Source organism: Balaenoptera ricei, chromosome 13, assembly GCF_028023285.1.
Source record: "Balaenoptera ricei isolate mBalRic1 chromosome 13, mBalRic1.hap2, whole genome shotgun sequence".
Lineage (NCBI taxonomy): Eukaryota > Metazoa > Chordata > Mammalia > Artiodactyla > Balaenopteridae > Balaenoptera > Balaenoptera ricei.
This window is the reverse complement of record NC_082651.1, coordinates 39,397,933-39,411,300: the sequence shown is the minus strand read 5'-3', so window position 1 is coordinate 39,411,300 and position 13,368 is coordinate 39,397,933. Positions and strand designations below refer to the sequence as shown.

The 13,368-nt window shown below is 38.4% G+C and overlaps 1 protein-coding gene and 1 pseudogene across 10 annotated transcripts in view; one reads left to right on the top strand and one right to left on the bottom strand.

Annotated features, from left to right (window-relative positions):
- The window catches only part of ALMS1 (ALMS1 centrosome and basal body associated protein), a 232,370-nt gene that overhangs the window by 143,719 nt on the left and 75,283 nt on the right, over positions 1-13,368 (top strand). For 9 of the 10 annotated variants that reach the window (XM_059942945.1, XM_059942937.1, XM_059942940.1 and 6 more), the window contains one exon: positions 10,989-11,159. The exons of the other annotated variant lie outside the window; for it this stretch is intronic. In XM_059942945.1, coding sequence (XP_059798928.1) covers positions 10,989-11,159 — 171 coding nt within the window. The remainder of the gene's footprint in view (positions 1-10,988; positions 11,160-13,368) is intronic. 10 annotated transcript variants of the gene reach the window in all.
- Positions 4,198-4,758, bottom strand: LOC132377023 (mitochondrial import inner membrane translocase subunit Tim8 A-like; annotated as a pseudogene).

The following is a 13,368-nucleotide window of genomic DNA, read 5'->3' as shown; positions in this document are numbered from 1 at the left end:
TGCCACAACTACTGGAGCACGCACGTCTAGAGCCTGTGCTCCGCAACAAGAGAAGCCACTGCAATGAGAAGCCCGCGCACTGCAACGAAGAGTAGCTCCCGCTCGCTGCAACTAGAGAAAGCCCATGCACAGCACCGAAGACCCTACACAGGCAAAAATAAAAATAAATAAATTAAAAACAAAACAAAAACAAAAAAACAAGGCAAAGATAACCTCGCAAAGAAAGAGATAGATGTTAGAGATTTACTCATTAGGTCAAGTAACACTCTGAAGTAGTAACAGGATTTCATTTATATCTGACAGTAAGTTCTGTGAAGATAGGTACTATGTCTTTTTTTTTGTAAGCCATTTTATACCTCATACCAATATATAATATAGATGTTATTTTGATATTCATTTAAGACATTTAAATACTTTATATACTAATACTTACTGTCAATAGGAGCAAAAAGCCATGGGGAGAGAACTGGCTGGGATTTTTAAAACAAAGTGAGGAGTTAATAGCAGAAAAAAATGGTGGAGTAAAGACCTCCAACATTTTGCCCTGTGATAAAAGCAACAGAATTTTGGCAAAACTTTATGGAAAACTTTTCCAAAACTCGAAATTAACCAAAGGCTTGTAGCTTTTGTAGTAAGCATTTATTCAAGAAAAATGGCTGAACCTTGATAAGAATAGTAAGCTTGTGGCATTTTACCTTGCCCTATTCTCATTGCCACACTCAGCTCAGTGATAACCTTGAAAAATACCAGCCTGCATTCCCAGGACTGGAGGGAGCAGAACAGAGCTGGACCTCTTTCACAATTTCATTCCCAAAGAATTGTCAGTATTTGACCTGTCTGATGGCTCTCTGGAAGACTCCACTCAAAAGGCTTATCTTTATTTGACCTTACTCAGAGCTATCCAGTGCGTATGAGCCTCTGTGTCTATGTGTGAGGTGTTTGTCAAAAAACACTTACAGGTAAGTGTTTTATTTTAGTTTCTTAAATATTTATTTATTTAATTTATTTATTTTGGCTGCGCCGGGTCTTAGGTGCACCACTCAGGATCTTCGTTGCGGCATGTGGACTCCTTAGTTGCAGGACCTAGTTCCCTGACCAGGGATCGATCCCGGGGGGCCCCTGCATTGGGAGCTCGGAGTCTTACCCCCTAGACCACCAGGGAAGTCCCCAGGCAACTGTTTTAATGTCACAATGCATGAGGCAGTGGATAACACTTTAGACAAACAATAGACTAACCAAAAGCTTTAACGGAAAAACTGAGGATGAGATGTCCATAGATATTTTGAAAAGCATTGATATATTCCTAGGACTCTAGAAGACCACAAGTGTGCACAGGCCTGAGTGCATGCTCAGGAAAGATCTGAGAGGGGCCTACCCTTTACCTTTGGCTGCCCTTGAGGCTCTGGGCAAGAAGAAAGGGAAGGCTAAGGCAGAATTGATAACTCCCTGCCCTCAGCGTTGATGGCTATGTGCACGTAGTCCCTCGGCAAAGACTGGGAGATTTATTGTTTCTAGATGTTTAAGGGTATCTCCATCTAGGCGTTAGCTGACCACTAAGCTAGTTGAGTGGCAGCTTCAGTAGACTTTATAGAATTTGTTCAGAAAAGTTACTTAAAAAAAAAACGCATAAAGCAACAGCAGGAAACCCTAGGGAGGTAGTAGACTCTGATTTCCAGGGTTGTCACATTATATTTTTTAAGATGTCGAGTTTTCAACAAAAAGTTACAAGATATGGAAATTCAAAGTAAAAAAAAATATATGGACCATACAAAACAAAAATAGCAGTTTAGAAACTGTCTGTGAGGAATCTCAGACATTGGACTTACTAAATGAAGATGTTAAAATAGCTATTTAAAATATGTTCAAAGAACTAAATGAAACCATGTCTAAAGAAGTATAAGAACAGTGTCTTACCAAATAGAGAATATCAATAAAGAGAAATTACAAAAAAGAACCAAATAGAAGATCTGTAGTTGAAAAGTACAATAACTGAAATAAAAAATTGACTGGAGAAAGCTCAGTATCAGATTTGAACAGGCAGAAGTATGAGTCAGTGAACTTGAAGATAGGCCAATTGAGATTATCCAGTGTGAGAAACAGAAAGAAAAAAGAATGAAGAGAAATTAACAGAATCTCAGAGTCCTATGGGACACCTTCAAGCATCCTATTATACACGTAATGGGAGTTCCAGATGAAGAGACAGAAAAAGAGACTGAAGGAGTATTTGGAGAAATAATGGCCTAAAATTTCACAAATTTGATGACTGCTGTTAATCTGCACATCCCAAAAGCTCAAGGAAGTCCAAGCATGATACAGTCAAAGAGAGCCACATCTAGATACATCATAAACCATCAAATGACAAAGACAGTGTCAAAGCAGCAAGAGCGGAGTTATCATGTACAAAGAATCTTCAGTAAGACTAATTGCTGATTTTTCATCAGAAACCATAGAGGCCAGAAGGCATTGCAATGACATATGCAAAGAGCTGAGGAAAAAAACCTGCCTACCAAGTATTCTGTACCTAGCAAAACTACCCTTCAGAAATGAAGGAGAGATGAAGACATTCTCAGATAAACAACAGTTGAAAGACTCCACTGCTAGCAAACTGACCCACAGAAAATACTAAAGAGATTTTTTTCAAGATGGAATGGTGAACACCAGACAGTAACTTAAATCCACATGAAAAAAGTACTAAAGGTAACTACATAAGTAAATACAAAAGACAGTATAAATGTATTTTTGTTTGTAAGTCAGTTTTTCTCCTATATGACTTAAAAGACAAATGCAGTATAAGCAAGTCCCAAATACATAAAGAAAAACTAACAGAATTAAAATGAAAAAACCTGACACTATTTTTTAAATAAATTTATTTATTTATTTATTTGTATTTTTATTTTTGGCTGCGTTGGGTCTTCGTTGCCGCGCGCGGGTTTTCTCTAGCTGTGGCAAGCAGGGGCTACTCTTTGTTGTGGTGCGCGGGCTTCTCATTGCGGTGGCTTCTCTTGTTGAGGAGCATGGGCTCTAAGTGCATGGGCTTCAGTAGTTGTGGCTCTTGGGCTCTAGAGCGCAGGCTCAGTAGTTTTGGCACACGGGCTTAGTTGCTCCGCGGCATGTGGGATCTTCCCAGACCAGGGCTCGAGCCCGTGTCCCCTGCATTGGCACGCGGATTCTTAACCACTGTACCACCAGGGAAGTCTGAAAAACTGACACTATTAAAGGGAGAAATATTTCAAGCCAATAGCAAAAGGTCATATATTGTATAATTCCGTGTATATGAAATGTCCAGAATAAGCAAATCCATATAGACAGAAAGTAGATTAGTGGATGCCAGGGGATGTTGGGGAGGGGAAAATAGGGAGTAACAGCTAACATATACAAGATTTCTTTGTGGGGGCGTGACAAAAATGTTCTGGAATTAGATAGCAATATTGGTTGTGAAAATACTAAGAAGTAGTGAATTGTACACTTAACTTTAATCGGTGAATTTTTTTTTTTTTGAATCTTGTAGGAGTTTTTATTTCAGTGATTAAAACAATGCAGTAAATGGAAACTATGCTGGTTTACATTAGGCATGCACCTCTACCTGAAACTGCTGTTAGTTTTTGACTGGCCTAAATCTTTATAACTTATTTTTTCATTTAGGCACATCTTTAAATTTTTTTGGACCCTGACATACAGGGTAAGTTAACTTCTTTCTTGTGGCAGTTTAGTATGAGAATTATGTTCGCTGGCTAGATTCCTTTAACTAAAGGCCTCTAGACTCTCAGCCTACCTGTACTAGCTCAAGACTGTATTTTATATATAGATATTTAAGTGAATCACAGTATAAGGGAGGGAGATAATCTAGAAAGGTGAAATGTACTGTATGAATACTCCATACATTTTTTTTCCAGCACTGATAATCAAACACTAGATAAGGAGGCCTACAGTCAAGTACCAAATTGCTCTTTCCCCCACTGCTGCCCTTTCTGAGAGACACAAAGATGTATATCGATCTCTCCAGAAATCTGAAAGGAATCCACACAAATAACAGATTATTACCTATGTGGTCCCACATATCAAATTATAGAGCAGTTCCACTATTAAAATTATAGGAAGCAGTTAATGGGACTATGAGGAAAGCATCGTCCCACATACAGCAACATACACCTAGTAGAGTTTTCCATTCATCTGTCAATTGTTTTCCCAAGATTAGCATTAAAAAACACAACCCCAAACACATTTGACCCTCAAACCACCCCCACACACAAAAATTGGTCTTTGTTCATTCTTAGATGACAGGATGTCCCAAGAGTGACAAAGGTGGGAGCCGATCCCCCCACAGCCTTTTCTTCAACCATTCCATCAACTGCTCTTCATTTCTTGAACTACCTTCCTTTTCCAGAGAGGTAATACTCAGGTCAGTCAGAAAGGCTTTCTGAGAAGACTGGCTTGGATTTCTGGGTCTGTTCCAGTCGATTCTAGATGAATTGGCTTGTATCAATGAAGCGCTCAACGCAGTTCACAAAACAGGCCTCAGCCCGACTGTCCAACTTTGGCCCAGGCTTGTCCATGCACTTTTCCCAACAAAGTTCCGTCATCTGGTGCACCAGCTGCTGGAAGCGCTGCTTCTGAGTCTCTACCTCGATGAAATGCTGCAGCTGCGGGTCGACCGAGCCCAAACCCGCTGCGGAGGAAGACGAGGAGGACGCCATCCCAGCGCGGCCACGCATGCCGAGACAAACTCAGCACCAACTCACCGACCTTCACGTGTCTCCGCGGCGGAACCCTTAATTGGTGAATTTCATGTTTTGTCTCAATTTAGAAAAAAAGTGTGTGGGGGGGGTGGGCAGGAATGAACATATGAAGGAAAAGACTGCCTAAAACTGTAAAGATTTGGTAACAGATTTAAAATACGTTTTGCAGGCAAGAAAGGGTGGAATTAACATGAAGGAAGTTAAATTAGTGATGAGGACAAATCTGAGAGTCTGCAAAATTACAGAGGAAAAAGAAGAAGAAAATGAAAATGCTGTGAAAGATGATGAGAGACATAAGAAACATAGCTAAGTAAACCAAACCAAGAATTATATCTGTAGCTGAGGAAGAAAGTAATATTCAAACACTTAATTGAATAAAACATCCTTCTCCTGAAAAGGGGAACACTGTATGCAGATTGAAAGTTGCCATAAAAATCCAGGGAAAAATCAGAGACTGAGACACATATCAGAAAAAGATTTTTGAGTCAAAATAAATAGAAGAAAATCCCATAAATATACAATTTAAAAAAAAGTTGAAAAGAAAATTTAGTCTGATATCAGGCTTATTTAAAATACTAAATGTAAAAATAATGGAAGCAAATCTGTATTTATTGGGAAAATTATATAATTCAAGGATTTATGGACCCAGTGCATTTTCATTAAGCACTATGACAATGAAAAGACATTTTCACAAGTACACAGCAGCTAGAAAGTATATTCAACCTCTGTACCTTCTTGAAAAATTCACTTGAAGACTCACCCAGCTGAAGAGATGAATCAAAATGAAGACTTCATTACAGAGAAATGAAGCAATGCTGAAAGTGATCAGTGGTGAACTTTGAAGTCAGTTTGACACAACACTCATCTGAATAGCAAATTTAGTTACAAGGTGGAAAAAAAAATGCCAAAAGTTAATTTTGGAATGAAAGGCATGAAAAGAAAAAAACAATTGTATTTTTTGTCTTTTTGACTAAAGAGGTGTCATTTTATTCATGACTTGGTGATCAGATAGGTTAAAGAAGTTTTCATAAAAAATAAATTTGACTTGATTAAAATTTAAAACTTGTGTGCACCAAAAAAAAGAACACCAGCAAATAGTAAAAAGGTTGCACACAGAATTGGGAAAAACATTTGCAATTCATATATCTGATGAGAGATGACTATCCATAATATATGAAGAACTCGGGGCTTCCCTGGTGGCGCAGTGGTTGAGAATCTGCCTGCCAATGCAGGGGACACTGGTTCGAGCCCTATTCTGGGAGGATCCCGCATGCCGTGGAGCGACTGGGTCTGTGAGCCACAATTACTTAGCCTGCACGTCTGGAGCCTGTGCTCCGCAACAAGAGAGGCCGCGATAGTGAGAGGCCCGCGCACCGCGATGAAGAGTGGCCCCCACTTGCCACAACTAGAGAAAGCCCTCGCACAGAAACGAAGACCCAACACAGCCATAAATAAATAAACAAATAAATAAAATTTAAAATACTTAAAAAAATATATATATGAAGAACTCTTACAGTTCAACAACAGCAAAAAGCAATCTAATTTTTAAATGAGTACAGAATCTGAAGAGCCATTTCTCCAGGAAAGATACAGATGGCCAAAAAGAACGTGAAAAGATGTTTTACATCATTAGTCATGAAGGAAATGTAAATAAAAACTACAAAGAGATACCACTTCATACCCATTAGGATGGCTTTTATGAAGTAAAAAAGAGCAAGGGTTGGCAGGGATATGGTGAAATTGGAACTCTTGTGTATTGCTGATGGGAATGTAAAATGGTATAGCCACCGTGGAAAACAGTGTAGTGGTTCCTCAAAAAATGAAACATAGAATTACTATATGATCTAGCAATTCTTCTTCTAAGTATATACCCAAAAAAATCGAAAGCAGGGATTTGAACAGATTTTGAACACCCAGGTTCATAGCAGCATTATTCACAATAGCCAAAGGGTGAGAACAATCCAGATGTCTACCACCTGATGAATGGATCAATACAATGTGATACATACATACAATAGAATATTATTCAGCCTTAAAAAGGAGTGAATTTCTGACACATGCTACACTGTGGATGGACTTTGAAGGCATTGTGCTAAGTAATACAAGCCAGTCACAAAAGGGTTGGAGGAGGAGGAAAAGGGAGCTATTGTTTAATAGGTACAGAGTTTCCATTTGGGAAAATGAGTTAATTCTGGGGATGGATGGTGTGATAGTTGCACAACAATGTGAATATACTTAATGCCTTAACTTGTACACTTAAAAATGTTTAAAATGGTAAATTTTATGTATATTTTACCACAATGGAAAAAAGCTACCAAAACAAAAAACTCTAAAAGAATTTTAAAACTAGATTATCTGTCTTCCAAATTATTGTTGAGTATATAAAATAAGCAAAATAACATAGAACAAGAACAGGAAACAAGAGGGGCTTCCGTGGTGGCGCAGTGGTTAAGAATCTGCCTGCCGTCGCAGGGGACACGGGTTCAAGCCCTGGTCCAGGAAGATCCCACATGCCGCGGAGCAGCTAAGTCCATGCACCACAACTACGGAGCCCGCATGCCACGACTACTGAAGCCCGCGAGCCTAGAGCCCATGCTCCGCAACAAGAGAAGCCACTGCAATGAGAAGCCCGCGCACCACAAGGAAGAGTAGCCGCGGCTTGCCGCAACTAGAGAAAGCCCACACATAGCAACGAAGACCCAACGCAGCCAAAAGAAAAAAAACAAACAAAAAGGAAACGAGAAACTTTAAGATAGCATGAATAAGTCAGATGAATAGATTACGATGAAATGTCTTTAACTATGATAAGTAATTTTGGCGTACATTGGCATTGTGTCATACCTGCATTTAAACAAGTTCAATTACATGTATTTAACAAAAAGAGAAGAGGAGAATGAACCTTAAGAGTACAAGTGTGTTGTATCCTCCACACTCTTATCAGCATATTAGCATGAGAGAGTTTGAAATGAGAGGTGGGAAACCTCAGTTCTCGAAGTTCAGTGTCCTCATTTGACTTTTATAGTTTAAGCATCTTTTAACTTGCTTCCCTGAGTATGGTTCTAGAGTTTAAGTGTTTTTAGTACAATGTGGTCTCTAAACACAAGTCAGGTACTTCATCAGGTGCTTAGATGCAGGCACAGTGATCTGTTACAAGCCAGGGGGAAAAAGTGGACTCTGATGGATTTATTGAGCAGGCAGGATATCAGTTTCAACCTTCAAGGATGATTTTGACCCTGCATGTTTTTTCACTTTTTATGCTGACTTTAAATTCCATTTAAACAAAATATATCTCTATTTGGGTGGGAAAAAAAGATATTGAAACTATATACATTTTGATCCCACTATATATTCATTTAGAAGGATCTATAACCAAAGTATGCTCGAGTTTTTTGGTTTGTTTTCTGCTTACTTTTCTGAACTTTCTGCAATGACCTGGTTATTTTTTTTTTAAGGTCACAGAAACTTTCAGCTTATGTTCATTTTTTCTTCAACCAAAAAAGTATTAAAGTTCTTACTGTGTTTCTGGCAGATACTATGCTAGGTGCTACATTTATACGGCTGTGCAAAATAAAATAAACATGCCCCCTATGATCATGTTCAAGTGGGGAGACACATATTAACAAATAGATACACATAAGTACATAATTACAAATGACGAGTTAGGAAAATAAAGAAGAGTTTTAAGAGAGTAAAAGGATCCAGTTTAGCTTTAGGAGCCCATGAAGGCCTTTCCAAAGAAGAAACTTCTGAGCTGAGATCTAGAGGATATAGGTAAGTTAGGCAGGCAGAGAGTGGGGAGTGAGAGTGTGCTGGCGGAAGAGAACAGAATGGGAGGAGCTCCAGAAACAGGAAAGTTGGATGCATTTGCCAAGTGAGAAGAAGGCAGTGTGGGTAGAGCAGAGCTGTGGCTAGATACGGTTAAAGATAGATAGGTTCAAGATCATCCAGGGTTGTGTAAACCATATTAAGGCACTTGAACTTTCTTCTAGTAGGCAGCTGTGGTTTGATTTACATTTGTACATTTTTTTCAGGCTGCTATATGGAGAATAGCTTGTGGATGGAAAGGCAGGGAGCCCAGGTGAAGGAAGGGAGGGTCAAGAAGTGGAAGTGAGGATACCAGTTAGCTGAAGGCTGTTGCAGTAATTAGTGTCAGAGATGGTAGCACCTAGGATTAGAGTGATGATGACAGAGATGGAGAGAAGTGGACACATTCAACTTATTTTTAGGAAATAGTTCTTCCTGGACTTGGTAATAGAATATGGAGAGTGAGGGAGAAGGAGGTGAAAAAAAAACAATTTCTAGTTTTCTAGAATAAGTAACTGGGTAAATAAAGGTGCCATTTACTGAGATGAAGAAACCTGAGGAAGAAGCAGATTTGGAGAAGATGGTCAAAATATCTACTTTGGACATGTTAAAAATGAGATTTCTGTTCCACATCCATGTGGAGATGTTAAAGCTGCAGTTGAATGTAAACAAAGTCAGTTTACAGTTAAGTTTTATGCAAGGGCACTATCGAGAAGGTGGCTCTGTTCACGTCATAAACATATGCCATTTTTTATGAAAACACCCAGGTGTGAAGATTCCAAATCTCCTGTTAGCGTTCTGGAGCAATAACGTTAACTCTCTTCCTGCCCGAAACGTAAATCTGCACACGTTCTGCAGCTGTGCACAGATGCAGGAAAATAAATACACATACATCCAATGGCATAGACACATATGTGTGGCTACACTCTCTTTCAACTGCCTCTCAGCTCCAAGGAGGTTGATTCTCTTGTACATCCATGCACTGCTCTCAGGAACTTAATTATTCTTCCTTGCCTAACTCTGAACCTGACATAATCACCTCTCTTGGAGGATAAAGGGAGGTGGTAAAGAGACCCTCACGTATAGTTGTTTGTGTTGTATCATAATATATAAAACAAAAAATTTTTTTTATGAGGAAGGGACATCGTTTTCTAATTTTTCCTCCAAATGCTTTAGAGGCTAGCTGTGTCCTGAATGCTAGAATCTGAAGCTCAGAAAACAGGTTCCAGCTAGAGATATCTATTTGTTGGTCATCCACATATAGTGTTCCATACATTGATGATCAATGAGTTCATCCAGGAAGAGAAGAGAACCCAGTTCTGAAACCTTGAGGAACTCCAGCATTGAGAGATTTGGTAGAAGAAAGGACACTAAGGATCTACCAGAGAGGTAGGGAGCAAATGAAAGAACGTGATGCCACGGAAGCAAAGAAAAGCTCAGTGTACATATGACCCAGAAGGCTTAATAGGATCCTTGCAATCTGTCCTGAAATAGAACTCATGACTTACTTATACTTATACTGTACAAATGAACTGATACTTACCCAGCTTTTATTGCCATACACATTTTAGGTGCTTAGAAAATGCATGAAGTATGGAGTACCAGTTAAGAAAGAAAAGCATCTTTGCAGAAGATAATTCTATAGTTACTATAAACTCTTGTTTGTCCAGAGATATTCTTTTGCCTCTTATATGTGACATGGATAAACTTCTCTTATCAGTTCCTATATTAGTGGATTTAAGAATATTGAAATATATTTTAAAGAAAATAAAGTTACTTTCAAATCTTGTATTACTTTATGACATAAAATTTTCCTTACAATGTTTTGTCTTTTGTATTATTGTCAGATTAAGCTTCCTACAATGTAACTGATTGCAGTTCCCTTTATTAAAAAATCCTTAATGATGTTGCATTTCATGTACAGTAAAATTTACACTCTTTACCCCTTTAGCTTGGGATTCCATGCCCTGCTGAATTTTGTCCCAAACAATTTTTAATATCTCCTACCACTCTCTTTAATGTAGTACATAATACAGTCTGACCACAGAAGTGTCTGATTGTTTTGCTTAATCTGTTTTCCTGCTTCCTGGTCTTTGCTAATGCTGTAACCTCTACCTAGAATGCATTTGTTTCTTCCTCTCCATATTTCAAAAAGCCTACTTACTTTCCAAGGTACAAACTATTTTCTCCTCCTCTGAAAACGTTCCTGAGCTGGAAATTGTCTCCCTTCTAATTTATATGTCTCCTCTTATGTCACTTGCTTCTCCAGTATATTGTTGCAATATTGTACATTTCTGACAGCTTCAGTTTGACTCATGTCTCCTTCTGATTACCCTGTAACACTCCCATGGTAGTGCCTTTTTTATAGAAGTGGTTTAAGAGGTAAATTTTTTGTCTTTCTTCAATCTGTACTTGTGTTAACTGTACTACTTTTCCATTTTTCTGTAGGATCCAATGATGCCATTGCTCCAGATTTCCCGGCTCAGGTGCTAGGCACAAGGGATGAGGATGTGGCAGACACTGTTAACATTAAACATAAAGAGGGGATCTACAGTAAGAGGGTGGTAACTAAGGCATCCTTGTCAATGGGGAAAAAACCCTTTCAGAAAGATAATGCAGGTGACTGGATTGGCTTTGTGTATTCTGTGGCCTTTTTTTTTCATGTTCATCTTAAATGAGAGTATTGTCCAGGCTTTCTTTTTTTTCTGCTTTGTTAATGCAAACTTTTCTCCTAGCTGTTTTATTGGATATGTGCAAGAAGGAAAATATAAAATCTTTTTAAATGCTTTAGATTTTTTAAAACTGTAGACTTTATTTTCACTATGGGAAATATATTGCAACTTTTGAAATGAAATAATATCCATTTAAGTATGTTTTAAAGACTAAAATTCATAGAAAATCTGGATTAAAATGCCTCATGAATTTATCTGTCAGATGGTACAAACTAATATCTCATAGGTTGGATTCTGCAGTAAACTGTGTGGCTCACATGGTGTTTTAAATTTTGAAAACTTTTGCTGCCAACATCTTAAATTAAGATTTTGGGCTTCCCTTGAGAAGTCAGAATATGTAGTTGCACTCAACTTGTATTCCTCCATGGCAGTTATCGTTGACCCTGAGGCATGGTTGTCCTCTGCAGAGAGGACATACATTCTCCTGTTTGCTTCAGTCCCCACGAGTCTCAGACTCAGTCCACTTCATACATCTACCTTGTCAGTCTGGTGACTGTGGGTATTTGAGTTTTCATCCTTGCCCCTAGATATAGGCCCCACTGTTTTATAAAAGCTTTTAATCTTTAGGAGTCTGCATGATTTGTTTTTCCCTTTGCATCCCTGACATTGTGCTTCTTTAACTGATGCACAGTAGTATTTATTAAATGAAAATTCCAGGAGCCACTGAAAATTCTACATGTATACTTGCGTGTGTTGCTTTGTTGCATTTACAGTTTTTTATTCCTGCGCATAGCTATTAGCCAAATAGGACCTACTGATCCCGGGGCAGTATTCAAACATAGGCTGGCTCTATGTTCCAGTTTTGGCATAGTGTTAATGACTTCATGTGATGTTGTTAATGCTTTTATGAGGAAACCGAATGAAAGGCTGCTTGCTAAAGTGCACACATTTATTCTTCCAGATAACTTTTTGTTGCCCTGAAAAGCATTTTGAAGTCTTTTGAAATAAGATAAAAGAAGCACATCTGCCAGTTAACATGGAGGCTGCCAAGTAAATAGAAAGGCAAATATTTTTGCAAAGTATAGTTCATAAATAAAAACTCTCATATACTAGTGGCAATTTGGTACATATAGATAACCCTGTGATCCCACTGTCAGACAATTGAGAAGGAGGTGGATATGGAAAAATTGACAGGGAACAAAGTGATAGACTAAGGGAACTCCATCAGAAGTCTGCACAATGAACTTACCAAATATAACTCACCTCTAGTTTGCATTTGGTAAGGATGATGTGTGTGAAATAAAGTTGGGCTTTGTTAACTGAGGGACCCCTATAACCTCCCACTTGTTATGGGGGTCTACTGCTACTATTATTGTTGGTCTATTTCCAGACTTTGCATCCTAAGGAAAAGTCCTCCTATTTCACCGTCAGAGAAGCCCAGCCTCAGAGCCTCTCACTTTAAAGGATTAAGAAGAATAGGGGGAAGATACCTGCTGGGGAAAATTGAATAGTGACTTTTGTATAATAGCTAAGTGAGCCCATTAAATATACCAGAAGTAACAATCTCAGTAGAAGGATTGGAATATAAAAGTGAGAAAATCTGTTAGGAAACAGAACATAAAAAGAAGGGAAAAGAAAAAAAATTCAAGATTGGCCCCAAAGGGTCAACATCAAAAAACAGGTGTTCCATAGAGATAATAGAGAAGATAGAAAAGAAGGACTCAAAGGACTAATATAGGAATAAATTCCAAAACTGAAGGATATGAATTTCCACGTTAATAGGAACTGTCATGTACGTAAAAATCCACACGACGGCACATGACCTTGAAATTTTGAAACACTGGCAAGGAAAGAGATTCTGAAAGCTTCCAGGAAGAAAACAGGTACCATATAAAGAAATGCAAATTAGACTGACATTAAGCTTTTCAAAAATAATACATGGAACTAGAAACCAAAGGAGTAATGCCTTGAAATTCTGAGGGAAAACTATTTCACTAAATAAAACGAAGGAGTAGATTTAATATTTGTTAAAGGAAAACATGGGATGGAGGAAATGGGGCCAACATAGGAGAGAGGGGAAAGGAATTGCCATTGCAGTGGTGGTACAGAAGATCTAGAACAAGTTCAGATTGAGGACTGCAAGAAAAAGGTCAAGT